Source organism: Meles meles, chromosome 11 (assembly GCF_922984935.1).
Source record: "Meles meles chromosome 11, mMelMel3.1 paternal haplotype, whole genome shotgun sequence".
Taxonomy (NCBI): domain Eukaryota; kingdom Metazoa; phylum Chordata; class Mammalia; order Carnivora; family Mustelidae; genus Meles; species Meles meles.
The window spans coordinates 93,999,389-94,018,596 of record NC_060076.1 but is presented as its reverse complement, the minus strand read 5'-3'; the positions used below and the strand labels follow the sequence as shown (position 1 = coordinate 94,018,596).

Here is a 19,208-nt window from a genome sequence, read left to right as displayed (position 1 = left end):
AGATTTTTCTTCCTCCACCTTTTCTCACGTAAACACAGGAAGTTGAGAGAAGAGCCCGGAGCCGTGGAGGGGAGAAGGCGCCACCCCAACTACACCCCTCTGTGTGCAGACTATTCTGGTTGAGGGCAATGAAGACCCAGCAGGCTCAGGGAAGGCTTTCTGAGATCAGACAGATCAGGCGCGTTCAGGGTGTTATGGCCTTAGCCTCAGGGAAAGCTTTTTGGCTTCTCATTCAGAGCCTGGAAGAATTTAGATAGGGGGCCTCTCTTCCTAGATAACTGCCAGAGATAACTTTTTATATCAGAAAGGTTTATTTGCATGGCACGGCAAACATTTATTTACCAGTCATTTGCTCTCCTCCTCTTCCTGTGAACAGTTTTCCTTCCCTCTGAAGTCCCAGGCCCCACCGCCCTTTTTCCTCAGCTCAGGGTGGCGCACAAGCTCCAACTGCCCAGCTGCCTTTAGGTCTCGGGAGTTTGTGGAGCTCTGTACAAAATTAAACGTTTCCCTCCTGGTAATCTGTTTTATGTCAATTTAATTATGACTAGGGTAGCCAAAGAACCTAGAAGAGAAGAAGGGAAAATGTCCCCCCTCCACCCACATAACTCATCAAGTTCGCGCACTGGCCACGTCCCCACAGATTGCTCACAGGGCATCTCCCTCCCTGCCCCCAGCCACTCGAGTCCTCTGACTTCAAGGGTCATCTTGTACAAGTCTGTCCTCCCCTGCAGAACCGTAAAGCCACAATCCCACCTCAGAAAATTAGAACTGATTCTCTAATACTCAACTATCCAAAAACAAGGTCTCCTACAACTTGTGTTACGCACTCAACAATCATTTGCCGAATAAATGTAGTCCTTTCTCTACAGAACCATCTGCCAAGTAAGCGTCAAAGCACACAACCAGCAATACAGTTAACAGTGGATTAACAGGGCTGAGGTGCAGCATCTCTCCAACCCCAAGGAGCTGCAGCTGCGCAGGGACTCATGTGCTTAGCACCTGTTTGTTATGTTTCCTCGAGATAAGCTAACATAAACAAATCAAATCAACTTTGGAAACAGTTTTGCGGCTGACAACTCACACATTCCTGCCAAATTTCCCACCCTAAAACCAGAGAATATATTACTAGTAATTTCCATCTTGCTATTTTAAACTTCATAAATCTCCTTTTTAAACTTCAACTGCTTTAGATTTTCTCTTATGTAAATCAGTATTTGTAGTTTATTTTAAATCTTACTTTCCAATACATTTTTTAAATTTATTTTTTTATAAACATATCATGTATTATTAGCCCCAGGGGTACAGGTCTGTGAATCGCCAGGTTTACACACTTCACAGCACTCACCATAGCACACACCCTCCCCAATGTCCATAACCCCACTCCCCTCTCCCAACCCCCCCCCCCTTTCCAATACATTTTTAAATAGGAGGCTAATTACTTCTCTGGTTAAAAAACATAAACTGTACTCTTACCCATCCATAAGCAGTACTTCGCTCGTGTTCTTGAGTGACATCAGCTACATAGGCAAATATCACAGAGAATGTGACCGAGAAGACTCCAGACACAGAAATCATAGCAAAGTACCACCTATAAAAAGATTATTTTAATTACCAGGAGAGAGGTAGTGTGCATACACTTTTATAATCAGAACCAAAGATATCATGTAAAGATTATAAACCAAAAAAGTAAATTTAAAAACAAATGCATGTATATGTATATGTAAAGATACAAAGGACAACTAATAAAATGATAAGATGGGGAAGTAGAAACACACCAAGTCTGTAACTGCTTAAAGGGAGTCAGTACATGAAGCTGAAAAAAATGAAAGAGTAAGGGGATATAGTTTTAAAGGCAACCAATAAAAGAGAAATAAAAACTTAAATTTTCCTAGCTTTAGCTAAGAAAAAGACACATACAGCAAATAACTTTAAAAGAGCTACTACACAGGGGCGCCTGGGTGGCTCAGCTGATTAAGTGTCTGCCTTCAGCTCAGGTCATGATTTCCAGGTCCTGGGACCATGTGGCCCCCAACTCCAGCTCAGCAGGGAGCAAAACTCTCCTCTCCTTCTGCCCTTCCCCCGGCTCTTGCATACACATGCGCATGCTCGCTCGCTCTCAAAATCTTAAAAATAAGTAAAAGGGCTACATAAAAGCAGAATCATTACAATATTAATGTATTTAAGACTAAAATTTCATTCACAGGCACAGATGCTTTAAACAAAATCTAGTTAAGATACGACCAAACAAAATTCTACAGAACAAAATGTAGGGTTTATCCTGAGACATAAGGATATTTCAGTATTAGAAAATCTAATAATATAAGGAGGGGCGCCTGGGTGGCTCAGTGGGTTAAGCCGCTGCCTTCGGCTCAGGTCATGATCTCAGGGTCCTGGGATCGAGTCCCGCATCGGGCTCTCTGCTCAGCTGCGAGCCTGCTTCCCTCTCTCTCTCTCTCTCTCTGCCTGCCTGCTTCCCTCTCTCTCTCTCTCTCTGCCTGCCTGTCTACTTGTGATCTCTGTCAAAAAAAAAAAAAAAAAAAAAGTTAATAATATAAGGGGGTCGGGAAAAGGTGGCAGGGGAGTAGGGGACCCTATTTCAACCGGTCCCCTGAATTTAGCTGGATATCTACAAACCATTCTGAACACTCACAATCAGCCTGAGATGTAAGAATATATATCTGGATCTCCACAAACGGAGTATCTCCAACAGTCTCAAGGTATGAAGCGGGGAGCCGTGATTCTGCGCAGATATTGGAAGATAAGCAGAAGGGAGAGGAAGCCGCCATAAGCTGGTGCTGGGACGGTGATATAACACAGGAGCACAAAAGCGCCCCATGCTGGGAACCAGGTACAGACTGGTGGACCTGTGGTGGCCAGGAAAGGACTTTAGTGCAGCCCCCAGACAGGATCCAGGAGATTCAGGTGCGCGTGCAGAACCGGGGGTGGCTTGTGGTTTTAGAAGCACAAAGGGCAGAGACATGCCCTGCCCTGGCTATCACCACTGGGAGTTTTGCTGTGGGGCGCACAAACTGGGGAGGCTGTGGGTTTTAGCAGTGCAGACAGGAATGGAGACTGTGGCTTGGAGAGCTCAGTGAAGAGCAGACTGCGATTTCTCTGTCCTGAGAGGTTTGGATGTGGTCACTACTGCTCTGACTCTCGGAAGAAACGCGGAAAGCAGCCATGGAACGAAAGCCCCCAAAACCGGTTTTCACTAAGCCCACACCCCGCACCCCAACAGGGGGCATGGCAACTCTGCCCAAGCAGGGCAGACCCCTCCCCCAGAAGACAGGCTGGAAGAAGAGGATGACAACCCTAAGGTCCCTATAAAACAGGTGCACCTTGCTTGGGTTGTGCTTAATACTTGGGACTCTGTACATTCCCTCAACCACCCCCCCACAACAGAATGATTAAGTGGAGGAACCCCCAACAAAGGAAAGAATCAGAGATTGTGGCCTCTGCCACAGACCTAATGGATATGGATATAACCAAGATGTCAGAAACTGACATCAGAGCAACAATTACGAAGTCGATATTTAGGTTTGAGAAAAATATTAGCAAAGACATAGAATCTCTAAGAGCAGAAATGAGATCTAGTCAGGCCAAACATATAAATAATATGAATGAAATGCAGTCTAAACAGGATACTCTGCCAGGGTAAACGAGGCAGAACAATGAACTAGTGAGCTAGAAGATGACAGAGAAGAAGGAAACTGAGAAGGCCTAGGACAAACATCAAAGCCCAAGAGATCAGACTGAGAGAGATTAATGACGCCATGAAACATTACAATGTCAGATTATTGGGATCCTGAGGAGTAGAGAGAGAGAGAGGTCCAGAAGATATATCTGAGCAAATCTTAGCTGGGAACTCTCCTAATCTGGGGAAGGAAACAAGCATTCGTGTCCAAGAGGCAGAAAGGACCCCTCCCATTATCAATGAGAACAGACTGACCCCTGATATTTAACTGTACAATGTGCAAATCTTTGATTCAAGGAAATAATCTTGAAGGTGGCTAGGAGGAAAAGAGTTCTTAGGTACAGAAGGAGGAACATTAGAATAACATTAGACCTGTCCACAGAGACCTGGCAAGCCAGAAAGTGTTGGCAAGACATCTGGGGTACTAAATGAGAAGAACATGCAGCCAAGGGTACTTTATCTGGAAAGGCTGACATTCAGAATGGATGGAGAGATTAAGAGCTTCTAAGACCGAAGAAACTGAAAGAATATGTGACCACTAAGCCGGCCCAGCAAGAAATATTAAGGGGGGAGGGTTCTATAATAGAAGGAAGATCCTAAGAGTAATATAGACCAGAAATTTACAGAGATAATCTATAGAAACAAGGACTTCACAGGCAACATGATGGCAATAAAATCCCATTTTTCAGTAATCACTCTCAATGTGAACAGCCTAATGCTCCCATGAAATGGCACGGGGTTGGAGACTGGATAAAAAGACATGACCTATCCATAGCTGCCACAAGAGATCATTTTGAACCTGAAGATAAATCCAGACTGAAAGTGAGGGGATGGAGAACCATTTTTCATGTCAGTGGACCTCAAGAAAGCTGGGGTAGCAATTCTCATAGCAGACAAATCAGATTTTAAGCTAAAGACTGTAGTCAGAGATACAGAAGGATACTGTATCATTCTTAAAGCATTTATCTAACAAGAAGATCTAACAGTTGTAAATATCTATACCCCAACATGGGAGCAGCCAACTACATAAGCCAACTGTTAACCAAAATAAAGAAACATAATGATAATACATTAATAGCAGGAGACCTCAACACTCCACTCTCACCGACAGACAGATCATCTAAGCAGAAAATCAAGAAACAAGAGCTTTTTTTTTTTTTTTTAAAGATTTTATTTATTTATTTGACAGACAGAGATCACAAGTAGGCAGAGAGGCAGAGAGGAAGAGAAGCAGGCTCCCTGCTGAGCAGAGAGCCCGATGTGGGGCTCGATCCCAGGACCCTGGGATCATGACCTGAGCCGAAGGCAAAGGCTTTAATCCACTGAGCCACCCAGGTGCCCCAGAAACAAGAGCTTTGAATGACACACTGGACCAGATGGACTTCATAGATAGATACAGAACATTCCACCCTAAAACAATAGAATACTCATTCTTCTCAATCACACATGGAACTTTCTCCAGAACAGACCACATACTGGGTCACAAATCAGGTCTCAACCAACACCAAATGATTAAGATTATTCCCTGCATATTCTCAGACTATAGTGGTTTGAAATTAGAGCTCAATCACAAGAAAAAATTTGGAAGGAATTCAAACATGTGGAAGCTGAAGACCATCCTGTGTAAGAATGTTTGGGTCAACCAGGAAATCAAAAAACTTATTAAACAATTCAGGAAACCAAGGAGAATGAAAACACATTGGGTTAAAACCTATGGGATACTGCAAAGGTGGTCCTGAGGGGGAAACAGACAGCCATCCAAGCCTCACACACAAAAAAACCAGAAAATTCCCGAATTCACAAGCTAATTTTACACCTTAAAGAACCAAAAAAAGAACAAATAAAGCTAAGCCAAGCAGAAGAGATAAAATAAGGATTAGAGCAGAGATCAAAGAATTAGAACCCAGAAATACAGTAGAGCAGAACAACAAAACTAGAAGCTGGTTCTTTGAAAGAATTAATGAGATCGACAAACCATTGACTAGAGAAAGGACCCAAATTAATGAAATTATGAATGAAATGGGAGAGATCATAACCAACACCAAGGAAATGGAAATAATTATTAGAAATCATTATCAACAAGTATATGCCAGTAAATTAAGCAACCTGGAAGAAATGGATGCCTTCCTGGTAAACTACACCAAGACTGAAACAGGAAGAAATGGATAATCTCAACAGACCAATAACCAGTACCAAAATTGTGTGTGATCAAAAACCTCCCAAAAAACAAGAGTCCAGGGCCTGATGGATTCCCAGGGGAATTCTACCACATATTTATAGAAGAAACAATACCTATTCTCCTGAAGCTGTTTCAAAAAACAGAAACAGGAGGAAACTTCCAAACTAATTTTATGAGCCCAGCATTATCTTGATGCCCAAATCGGGCAAAGACCCCATCAAAAAGGAGAATTACAGACCAAGATGAACATGGATGCCAAAATACTCAACAAGATCCTAGCCCACAGGATCCAACTGTACATTAAAAGGATTATCCATCACAGCCAGGTGTGATTATTCCTGGGCTGCAAGGATGGTTCAACATTCACAAATCAATCAATATGACACACTAGTAAGAGAAGAGACAAGAATCATATGGTCCTCTCAATTGATGCAGAAAAAGCATTTGACAAAGTACAGCATCCTTTCCTGATTAAAAGTCTTCAGAGTGTAAAGATAGAGGGAACATTCCTCAAATTCATAAAAAAACATCTATGAAAAGCCCAAAGTGAGTATCATTCTCATGGGGAAAAGCCAAGAGCTTTTCCCTTAAGATCAGGAACATGACAAGGATGCCCATGCTCACCACTTTTCTTCAACATAGTACTAGAAGTCCTAGCAACAACAGTCAGACAACAAAAAAAATTAAAGGTATTCAAATTGGCAAAGAAGTCAAACTCTCATAGCAGATGACATATTTTATGTGGAAAACCCAAAAGACTCCATGCCCCAATTACTAGAACTCATATAGCAATACAGTAATGTGGCAGGATACAAAATCAGTGCACAGAAATCAGTTGCTTTTCTATACACTAATAATATAAGTGTAGATGGAGAAATTTAGAGAATCGATTCCATTTACAATAGCACCAAAACCCCTAAGATACCTTGGAATAAACCTAACCAATGAGGCAAAGGATCTATACTCAATGAACTATAGAACACTTATGAAAGAAACTGAAGACACAAAAAGATGGAAAAACATTCCATGCTCATGGACTAGAAGAATACACATTGTGAAAACGTCTATGCTGCCCAAAGCAATCTATACTTTCAACCCCTATCAAAATAACACTGGCATTTTTCAAAGAGCTAGAACAAACAATCCTAAAATTTGTATGGAACCAGAAAAGACCCCAAATCACCAAGGAAATACTGAAAAAAAGAAGCAGGCTGGGGGCATCATGTTGCCTGATTTCAAGCTACATTACAAAGCTATGATCACTAAGACAGCAAGGTATTGGCACAAAAACAGACACACAGATCAATGGAACAGAATAGAGAGCCCACATATAGACCCTCAACTTTATGGTCAACTAATTTTTGATAAAGCAGGAAAAATATCCCATGGAAAAAAGACAGTCTCTTCAATAAATGGTGCTGGGAAAATTGGACAGCTATATCCGGAAGAATGAAACTGGACCATCCTCTTACACCATACACAAAGATAAATTCAAAATGAATGAGAGACCTCAATGTGAGATAGGAATCCATCAAAATCCCAAAGAACATAGGCAGTAACCTCTTTGACATCAATCACAGCAACTTCTTGCAAGATATGTCTCTGAAGGCATGGGAAACATAAGTGAAAATGAACTTTTGGGACTTCAAGATAAAAAAAGTCTTTTGCACAGCAAAGGAAAGAGTCAACAAAACAAAGAGGCAACCCACAGAATGGGAGAAGATATTTGCAAATGATATTACAGATAAAGGGCGGATATCCAAGATCTATAAAGAACTTTTCAAACACCCAAAAACCAAATAATCAAGTCAAGAAATGGGCACAAGACATGAACAGACAGACACTTCTCCAAAGGTGACATACAAATGGCTAACGGACACATTAAAAAATGTTCTGTATCATGAGCCATCAGGGAAATTCAAGTCAAAACCACAATGAGATACCACCTTACAGCAGTCAGAATGGCTAAAATTAACAAGGCAGGAAACGACAGATGTTGGCGAGGATGTGGAGAAAGGGGAACCCTCCTCACTGTTGGTGGGAACGCAAGCTAGTACAGCCACTTTGGAAAATCAGTACAGAGGTTCCTCATAAAGTTAAAATAGAGCTACCTGATGACCTAGCCACTGCATTACTAGGTATTTACCCCAAATATACAGATGTAGTGAAAAGAAGGGGCACATACACCCCAATGTTCACAGCAGCAATGTTACAACAGCCAAACTGTAGAAGGAGCTGAGACACCCTTCAGCAGACAAATGGATAAGGAAGATGTGGTCCGTATATACAGTGGAATACCACACGGCCATCAGAAAGGGTGAATACCTACCTCTAAATCAACATGGATGGAACCAGAGGGGATTATGCTGAGTGAAATAAGTCAAGCAGAGAAAGACAATTATCACATGGTTTCATTTATATGTGGAACATAAGGAATAGCATATGTGGAACATAAGGACATTAGGAATAGGGAGGGAAAAATGAAGTGGGGGAAATCAGAGGGGGAGACAAGCCATGAGAGACTATGGACTGCGGGAAACAAACTTAGGGTTTCAGAGGGGAGTGGGGTGGGGGGATGGATTAGCCTCGTGATGGGTATTAAGGAGCGCACGTATTGCAATGAGCACTGGGTGTTATACGCAAACAATGAATCATGGAACACTACATCAAAGACTAATGAACTACTGCATGGTGACTAACTTAGCATAATAAAAAAATTAAAAAAAAAAAAGAAAATCTATTAATATAATTCTTCATAGTAACAATATTTTTCAATGCACTCAACACTCAAATGATGAAACATTACAATATCTGCTTTATATACATGAGATGTTAAGTCCATTATCACTTTTACTTAGCATTACTCATTAATCAGTATAAGCAAAAGCAACAGCATGAAAATGGGAAGGGAAGAGGCAAAATCATTTGAAAATCTAAAGAAAAAATATTTTAAGATATTGAGAGGACATTAAAAAAGCCTTCATTTATCGGAAAAGCATGACTTGTTCTCGGAAAGACTCAATAATTATTTAATAAAAATTCATCATCTCTCAGAAAATAAAAGGACCCACTAAACCAACATATTTATAATGTAACAAATACTGACATAAAACTGTCTTATGATCAAACAAGGACATTTTCACATGATCCAAAAAAATATTAATGCATTAAAACACACATACAGACACACACACACACACACAAAAACCCTTTCATTTTAAGGTGTGTTCTTCACACCTTAGGACGAGTATCTCGGCAATAGAAATTTTGGCCAAATACCATCTTCTGGAACCAAGAAAAACAACTAAGGTACAGCTCAGGTGCAAATTCCAAACCATCTTTGGTACTTGGTTATATGTTAAGTATTCTCTCCCTATTTATCAAGAAAAAATAAGATCAAATTCATATTATGATTTAGAACAGTCTCTTGGTCTCACTACCGTGTACTCAAAAGTGACTCGTGTCTGTTGATGTCAACTTTTTTCATCGGTGCCCTAGAGAGCAGTGAGATGACAACACATTTGCAGTCAGCTGAGCCAAAGGGGTGAGTACAGGGACTCTCAGCCCCTCCCAGGACCCAACCCTTTAACTGACCTGATGGCAACAACAGTTGCTCTTAGAGACATCTTTTTTTTTTTTTTTTAAGATTTGTATTTACTTATTTGACAGAGAGAGATCACAAGTAGGTAGAGAGGCAGGGAAGCAGGTTCCCCGCTGAGCAGAGAGCCAGATGCAGGGCTTGATCCCAGGACCCTGGGATCATGACCCAAGCCGAAGGCAGAAGCTTTAACCCACTGAGCCACCCAGGCGCTCCCCCTTAGAGACATCTTTAAACATCTTAGAGCCCAAATTGGTTTTCAGTATTACCAAAGAAATCAAATAAAAATATAGGTATCAACTGCTTTGAAATGGTTAAGAAATGCTTTGCAGACATATTATTCACATGTGACCCAAAACAAAGCCACTCACCAAGGGCTGATCCTCATCAGTGGAATTGGGAAACAGGTGAAGAACACGGTGCCAAGGAGAAAGGGTTTCCTCCCCCACACATCAGACAGAGCGCCTATGAGGGGGGCACTCAGAAAAGACAGCAGGCCCTGGAAAGGAAAGCAGAAACAAAGGTCATATTTACAATGTGGTCCCCCAATCACTTGTAATTCTTACTTTGTAAATGCTCTTATTTCACTGGCCCCAAAACAGACTAATTTGAAACATTAAATATAAAGTGTCATTTAAAAACATTCTAATGAAATAAGTCAAGCAGAGAAAGACAATTATAATATGGTTTTAGCCATATGTGGAACATAAGGAATAGCACAGAGGACCACTGGGGAAGGAAGGGAAAACTGAAGGGGGAGAAATCAGAAAGGGAGAGGAACTATGAGAAACTATGGGCTCTGGGAAACAGCTGAGGGTTTCAGAGGGGAGAGGGGAGAGGGACTGGGTAACTGGGTAATGGGTATTAAGGAGAGCACATACTGCAATGAGCACTGGGCGTTAATCACTGAACGCTACATCAAAAACTGATGATGTACTACTACACAGTGGATAACTGAACAATGAAAAACCCTACATCATTACAAGTCAGCCCATTAGCACGGTCTAACTGCCCACAGCAGTCAATTTACCATTAAAATTTCATTTGTTTATTGTGCAAACAAATAAAAACAGGACTGGAAATTTAAAAAAAAAAGTCCTAACAAATTTCTAAGCATGCTGTTAGAAAATGGAAAATGGCCGGGTGGGGGGAGCTTATTTTCCTGGAGAAGCAGTGATATGAACTATGTACACCTACAGACGGCCCACGAGATGCATACACACCACGCATGCAGGAAGAGGCTAGAAACTTAATTCAGTTTAATAAATATGCATAGCTCCAAATCATCTGCTGCAATGAAGACACTTTCTTGCCTACTTGGCCCTGACTCTGATCCTCCCCACAATATGTGCTCCCCTTGATGAGCTGCAAACCTCTGTTCTGATCCCTTCTTTAAACCCTGGTCTTGGGTGGTCTTGGGGCACCTGGGTGGCTCAGTCACTTAAGCGTCTGACCATTGGTTTCAGCTTGGGTCATGTCGGAATCATGAGACTGGGCCCTGCATGGGGCTCTGAACACTGCAGAGACTGTTTTAGATTCTCTCCTTCTTCCTCCCTCTCTGCTCCTCCCTCTCATTCATACTCGCTCTCTCTAAAATAATAATAATAAATCTTTAAAACCCTGCCGTAGCCTCCATTGTACAGTTTAAAAATTTTCAGCGGGTACTTATGGGTGAAATAATGAGTTTCTGAACTTAGCTTTTACAAAAAAAAAAAAAAAATGAGCAGGGGAAAACTGAGAGAGAGGAGACAAGAGTAGGAAAATGTTGATAAATAATGAAACTGGATGGTCAGTACATGGGTGTTCATTCTATTTTCTACTGCTGTGTATCTGAAATTGCTCAGCATTGCATACACACAGTACCCTCCAAAATCTGGCACCTAACACACATTCTGTGCTTTGGCTATATGTAGTACTTCTTAGTTTCCTGATATACCATTTTCGTTTGTGCCAACGGGACTTCGCTGTGCCTGCATATACTTCCCACACTTGAGACTTCACACTATGCTTTAAAATATGGAATATATGCCATTTTTAAACAAAACAACAAGAAGGCAGGATGGCTGGGTGGCTCAGTCCCTTAAGCGTCTGCCTTTGGCTCAGGTCATGATCTCAGGATCCTGGGATTGATTCCTACATCAGGCTCCCTGCTCAGTGGGGAGCCTGCTTCTCCCTCTGCCTGCCACTCCTCTGCTTGTGCTCTCCCTCTCTCTTTGAAAAGTAAATAAATAAAATCTTTTAAAAAGGCCAAACATTAAAGAAATATTTAAAGTAATATAGTTTTTACAGAAAAAATATACTGTCTTCCAGATTATGGATTTTAAATGGTAATTTAATCTATCCATTAAAAATATTATTTTAATCAAATTCTTAGTAACAGTAATAGATTCTGAAAACATCTTCTGGGACAACCTACCCCCCTCCCCTTTTTTAAAGATTTTATTTCTTTATTTGAGACAGCGAGAGAGAGAGCATGAGAGGGGAGGTCAGAAGAAGAAGGATGACTCCCTGTGGAGCTGGGAATCCAATGTGGGACTCGATCCCGGGAGGATCATAACCTGAGCTGAAGACAGTTGCTTAACCAACTGAGCCACTCAGGCGCCCCCTGACAACCTTTTTTATTAAGATTCTAACATATAATCTCGTGCAGCTGACCCCTGAAGAACACAGTTTGGGACACCAACATCCTCTACATCATGTAGTCAAAAATCCACATACAGGGGCACCTGGGTGGCTCAGTCATTAGGCGTCTGCCTTCGGCTCAGGTCATGATCCCAGGATCCTAGGATCGGGCCCCACGTCGGGCTCCCTGCTCAGCGGGGGAGTCTGCTTCTCCCTCTTCCTCTGCTGTGTACTCTCTCACTCTCTCAAATAAATAAAATCTTTAAAAAAAAAAATTCACATATAATTTTTGACTTCCCCAAAACTAAACTACTGACCAGAAGCTTTATCAATAATGTAAACATTATTGAAAATGATTAATGATTAATGATATTTTGTATTATCATTATTTGTATATTTTATGTATCACGTACTGTATTCTTAAAGTAAGCTAACGAAAAGAAAATGGTAGGAAAATCATAACCAAAAATACATGACAGCCAAAAGAAAAAACAGTCTGCAAGTGAACCCATGCAATTCAAACCTGGGTTGTTCAAGGTCAACTGTCCTTGGCTCTTTGGAAAACATGAATTTCTAAAAATCACTTTTCCTTCCCCAGAGTGGTGTTTTTACTACCCGACCTGGCCCCAGATGCTATCAGGCCACATTGTGAGAGCAACAGGTTGAGGGTATTTGTACCCTGACACAATCTGCAAATGAGAACAAAATGTTTAAAAAGTAACACCAGACAGACCTCAGACACCTTTTCTTGATCAGAAATACTGCTGACTCTCATTACCCACAGCAGGTATGTTCTATAAGGCCGCAAGAAACACTGAACTGGAGAACGTGGAACCACTGCTCCTTAGCTTCCTGCAAGGCTCTGGTCACCTAATTCCATTAACTGATCAATACACAACCATGATTTATGTGTGTTTCTCTTTGAAGACACTATACTTAATATATATTGTTGACCTATGAACACTGAACTCTAAATCAACAGCACCATGACTCATGCCTTGAATGAGGCTTATCTGACAGTATATTCTCCGTAAGGCACATCACGACCTCCCATGCTTAAAGATACTAGTCAGTACTTCTGCACCACCCTGGGGTACATTTTAAATAGCCAAATCACCAACAAAAGACACGAAAATGCAAAAACGTGGCACTAAATGGACAAGGACACATGTACAGAGTAAGACCTCAAACAAACAGAAATTCGAACTTGGCTAGAAATGAGGGGCTGGTACCTGACACTCCCCCTCACCCAGGGGCATGAATGACCACGAAAGCACTGTGCTGATCTGGGGTCACAGACAAACTCACTGAGTAGGTGGGTTTGCAAACATGAAATCCGAACATAATGAGGGTCAAAGGGTACTATGCTATCCCAGCTCAACCAGTACTAGATGCAACATGGTGTGGAGGAGTCTGGTGCAGATGGCAGAATTCGCCAACGGCTCTCACAGTCGCTACAGTTAGTTAACTTCCCAGCAGACGTGGGTGTTTACAGTGGCATAATTAATTGGCCAGTATTTCTTTTTTTTTTTCCTTAAGATTTTATTTTACTTATTTGACAGAGGGAAAGAGAGAGAGAGAGGGTACAAGCTGGAGAAGCAGCAGAGGGAGGGAGAAGCAGGCTCCTCACTGAGCAGGGAGCCTGACAACGTGGGGCTGGATCCCAGGTCCCCGGGAGCATGACCCAAGCCAAAGGCAGACACTTAACCAACGTAAGCCACTCAGGCACCCTGGCCAGTATTTCTGACATGACTTTTCGGCTCTAATTAGAGTTTATCGTTCAATTAAATGCAATTATCCAACTAACATTTTTTTTCCAAGTAACATTTTAAACCATACATAGAATGACAAATAAAACTTACCTGAAGCAAATATACATGAATTTCACACTTCATATAACCATCATGAAAGTTTTAAGCATACATTTTCCTTAACATATGCAGTTGGCAAATATTTGACTAAAACAGTTGGCTCAGTATTTTTAAAACTAAAAATGTTTTTTGTTTTCTTTCAAATAGCATAATTAACTTTGCAAATGAATGTGAGCAATGGCTCCACAGAATAGAGTACAAAGTCATTTAACTACTTCTGAAAATTTTCACTTTTCCTTGAAAAAGTTCACATACTATGACAAATTTTCAGTATTCTTTAATAAGCTATGAGGAACTTGCAACATGTAGACTTGGTTACCCCCAAATTAGATTTGTTCACTTTCTAGAGTCTAGATTTTAGATCAATTTTAGATTTGTTCAATTTCTCATTTCTTAAAAGACAAGAGAAAATCATACACCAATGGAACTGTGTTTTTTTTGTGCAAGTGACTAGAATAAATATTTTCACGCAAAAACGGTATTAACACAGGATCACCTCTCTGACTTAGGGCCCACTGAGACCCCGCACAGTACAGAGCTTCCCTTCAGAGGGTACGCATCAATCAATGCAGGAGGGCAAATGAGAAATGTGACACATAAAGTGATTTTAATTCAATTAAAATCAGAAATCAATTAAAATTAGAAAAGTGAATCTGCAAAGCTGGAGAAAGTCAAAGAACAGTTGGTGCCAGAGCCTCCGAGGAAATAATGACATGGGCAGGAAGGCTAGGGCGTGTTGTTTTGTTTTGAGGTAAAGGAGCAAAGTAGGAAAGAGTCACTAAAAGAAAGAAGAAATAAAAAGCAGATGGAAGTGAAATTGTTTTAATTAAAATATAAGAAAATAGACTTTCCCTACTCAGAATAGGTCCCTACTTCAAATCCCGACTCCAAGAAAGCTTAGTATATGCTCTAAAGTAGTACAGTAACAGCTAGGCTAGCATCCACATATGCCAGAGTCTTCCACACCTTTCACACACGTGTCCTGCCGCTGTGACGTAGGTGCTATCAGGGTAAGCAGCTAGCCTGAGGCTCGTAAGCAGCAGAGGCAGGTTTCGGCTCAGACGTGAGGTGGCTCCAGAAGTCCCAACCCGTGCTCGCTTCGGCAGCACATATACTAAAATCAGAAGTCCCAACCCATAAGCCCACAGTTCAAACCAATTCTTAATCTGTTAACATTTCAGGGTCTCCAACCTAAAGCACATAAAGTACTAGTCTTTCCCACTTGTGGGTGCCCTTACATGTTTATTTTATTTTATTTTAAAGATTTATTTATTTATTTTGGGGGTGGGGGAGAGAGAGCACACAAGCAGGAAGGGCAGAGGATCCCAGGCAGACTCCATGCTGAATGTGGAGGCTGATGCAGGGCTCTGTCCCCCAACTATGAGATCATGACCTGAGCTGAAACCAAGAGCTGGATGCTTCCCTGACTGTGCCACCCAGCCACCCACACCTCTTTTATTAAATGGATAAATTAGCAATCTATCATGAAAAGACTGTACTTAAAACATGAAGTCATTTCTCAAGTAGGTTGTCTGACAATTGTATTTACAGATAATAAAAAGGATAATCTTTAAATTTTTGTCCAAATTAAGAATTATTCTGTGTGTGTGTGTGTAGGTAAACCATTCTGTACTTACTAATATCAAAGAGTAGTGTGAGGGAACTTTAAAGTATCTTGTTTTTGACTCTTTAATTCTTAAAAACATCAACCAAGAGGCGCCAGGGTAACTCAGTCAGTTAAGCATCTGACTCCGTTTCGGCTCAGGTAGTGATCCCAGGCTTATAAGATGGAGCCCCGCGCCAGGCCCCACGCTCGGCCGGGAGTCTGCCTGAGATTCTCTCCCTCCCTGTGCCCCTACCCTCACTTGTGCACGCTCTCTCTCAAATTAATAAATAAACTTTTTAAAAAATCAAAAGTTCCCGTGTGTCCTTATGCTAAGCTACTACTGCTGATTTAATTCATGTAAATAGCAGAATGAGACAGATGAGCAGCAGCTCCGGGGACTACAGAAACTCGACGTGTTAAATACCCCGGAGGAGCTTCCTGGCAGAGGATCTACTTGCCATTTCCTTAATCAAAGCTGACGGTCAAGTCTAGACGGAGAAGCAGCACAGCTGCACGTGAACCCCCGCGCACCCCATTAGCTGGCCTGCTGGGTCTTCCACTTCTTCCCCTTTCCCCAGCCTTCACTGCGCTGTCGAAGCCAGACCAGATGATCACCTCCCGGCTCTAGCGCCACCCTCTTCATACTGATCACCCTAGGCATAAACCAGCCCTGGACACATGACCTGCCGCGTCTGGGACACTGATATGTGTACTTCTGTAATAAATATAAAACATAGCTGCTAAAGAGAAAACTTTCAAGAAGTTACAAGGCAGACGTCAGATCATCAGACCAATTGGTTTTAATGATGAAAATGATTACAGCCAGTCCACCTGCTGCTATCAACCAGCCGTCGTAACGAGACTTCACCTGCCAAGTCACACCTGGCTCTCAGTCTGGTGTAACATTTTTGACGAAGTGTAGCTACAACTACTGTGATGCTGTCACCTTGGCTAGGCTATAGCATCCAGTTGTTTCATCAAGTGTGTAATCGCTTCTCGGCCTTTTGGCTAAGATCAAGTGTTTCATCAAGTGTAGTATGGGGGTTCCTGTGAAGGTTATTTTGTTGCAGTTGGTTTTAAAGTAAAGGGTATCACCCTCAATAATATGGGGAGAGGCTCGTCCAATTAGCTGATGGCCTTAAGAACAAAAGCTGAGGTTTCCAGAAGAATGAGTTCTGCCTTGGGACTATAGCATCAACTCTTGCCTGAGTTCAGCCTGCCCAACAAATTTCAGACTTGCTAACGCCAAATCATCTGAGTCCATTTCTTAAAATAATTCTTTTGGGGCGCCTGGGTGGCTTAGTGGATTAAGCCGCTGCCTTCGGCTCAGGTCATGATCTCAGGGTCCTGGGATCGAGCCCCGCATCGGGATCTCTGCTCTGCAGGGAGCCTGCTTCCTCCTCTCTCTCTGCCTGCCTCTCTGTCTACTTGTGATCTTTCTCTCTGTCAAATAAATAAATAAAATCTTTAAAAAAAAAATAATTCTTTTAATGTATGTTATTAATCTCAATACTAATGAAAAGAAAAAAATTTGCTAATATTTATTTAGACTGTAATTTCAAACCTTAGGAAATCAAGTTTTATTTCCCTATAAAAAACTTATCCAGAGTCACGTGAACAGTGCTTGCTGTCCCACTAAGCCATATAACATATGATGTGTAGTCAGTATCTTCTGTGCATTGGCCAACTGTCAGATGCCTTTCTAAATTTGAATCAGCTTGCAATGTTTTGTCCTTTATGTTTTCAATGTCATGAAATACCATCTCTGAGTGTTTCTTCAGTGTGTAGCATTTTGTTGACATCACTTCCCGGGGATATCTTCATCACACTGTTCTCCTTTATGCTGCTGAGTTTATCTTAATAAGTCCCTCGGGCTGTACACCCAACCAGCCCATTTCTTCTATGACTCCGCAGAGGTTCTACACGAATCTCACTTCTAGCATTATCAGTCATTACTTCTTCACTGCACTTCTACCCTTGTTGGCCAGCTCCTTTTCAATGATCCGTTTTTGTAAAGTGTTACGGGGGTTTATCGCTGGAGCCAAGGAGGCAGCAGGGCTGCATGCTCTGCTCTCTGTGCAGGAACTAAGAGATGCACAGTGACCAGTCACCAACGTTCTGAAGTGCCACGAATGGTTACCGATGATGGTGTTCACCCGTGATTTATGTAGTGTTCTGAGGACTGAGGAGCTAGCAGCCCTTCGTACTTTATGCAATTACTCACAGTTAACAGACCATGGTGATGGAGATTTGAGCTGTACTGTTGCAGGGATTGGTGTTTTCTAACTGAAATCTGTGTATACCAGAATGTGCAAAAAGAGGGCCACCTATACTTCGTATGATTTTTTTAATGTCACAGAGAAATTATTATGCTATATAATTAGTGACTGCTGATACAAGAACAAAGATAAATTGTTAGTCTCTGTGTAAGCTGGATCTTGACTATTTAAAATGTGTAGAGAAAGACTAGAAAGAAATATTAAGTCAACAATATTTACTGAACATGTGTCATTTGCCAAGAACTGTTCTAGGTGCTGAGGACAGCAAAGCAGACAAAAATTCATGCCTTCAAGAAGGTTCTAGTCTAAAAGAGAAAGGTTGAGAAGGACATACAGTAACAACATAAAGCAAAATATATAGCATGTCAGAGGTGAAATTATAGTGCTTCTGAAGAAAAACAAAGCAGAGAAGAGGGACTGAAGTGATGACAACAGGTCACACTATTCAAGACAATAGTCAGTAAAGGCTTTACTAAAAAATGACATCTGGGTGAAAAGCTAAGGTTTACGGAGTGAGGTCAGTATCTAGGGGGAAAGCAATCAAGCAGAAAAAAACGTAACCTGCGAAGCCCTCAGGCAAGCACAGGCTAAGGAAGCTTTGCTTGGAGAAAGGTCACCAGGAGTGTAGAAGAGAACAGGGATGATGCCAGAGGAGACACCTGAGTGGGGATGGGATTGGTTAAGACCACAGCTGGCTTGTATTTTCTCAGGATCTCTCCTGAAACGAGACCAGAGCATGTTTTTACTATAGATCTATTTTAGAGGCACAACCACAGAATCTACTGATGGAATGGGTTGGGGAAGAGAAGGGAGTCAACGCTGACTCCAGGGGTTTTGGTCTGAGTGAGAATGGCATGACCAATAATCGAAATGAGGAAGGCTTGGGAGCAGGTCCAGCTAAAGGGAAAGATCAGGAACATAGTTTCAGCATGTTGACCTTGAGATGCTTATCAGCCAAGGAAAAAGAGGTGTCAATAAGGCAACTGGGTACCTAAGTCTAATAAGGTCTAGGGAAATACTTGAGAGCTGAAAATGGTGAGTCTGATAATGTCATCCAGGAAGAGTGTAGAGATAGAAGAAATTGTTGTCCAAGGCTTAAGTCACCCATATGACTTGCCAGAGAGAGGGTTAGGAAAGATGTTAATTGAAACAATCAAGTTACCATATGATCCAGCAATTCTAGTACTCCTCGGTGTATTCCTAGGGTTAAGTGAAAACATAGGGCCACATTGGGCTCAGTGGGGAGTCTCTCTCTCTCCCTCTGCCCCTCCCCCTGCTCGTGCTCCCTAAAGTAAATAAATCTTTAAAAAAATAAAATGCCATTATTGTAAGCACTCTCAAATTCTTTTTGAAAATTGG

The 19,208-nt window shown here is 41.6% G+C and overlaps 1 protein-coding gene across 2 annotated transcripts in view; it reads right to left on the bottom strand.

Moving 5' to 3' along the window:
* The window catches only part of MFSD14B (major facilitator superfamily domain containing 14B), a 78,991-nt gene that overhangs the window by 17,168 nt on the left and 42,615 nt on the right, over nt 1-19,208 (bottom strand). For both annotated transcript variants that reach the window (XM_046022282.1, XM_046022283.1), the window contains 2 exons: nt 9,843-9,970; nt 1,474-1,588 (listed from right to left, as the gene is read on the bottom strand). In XM_046022282.1, the coding sequence (XP_045878238.1) occupies nt 1,474-1,588; nt 9,843-9,970 (243 nt within the window). The remainder of the gene's footprint in view (nt 1-1,473; nt 1,589-9,842; nt 9,971-19,208) is intronic.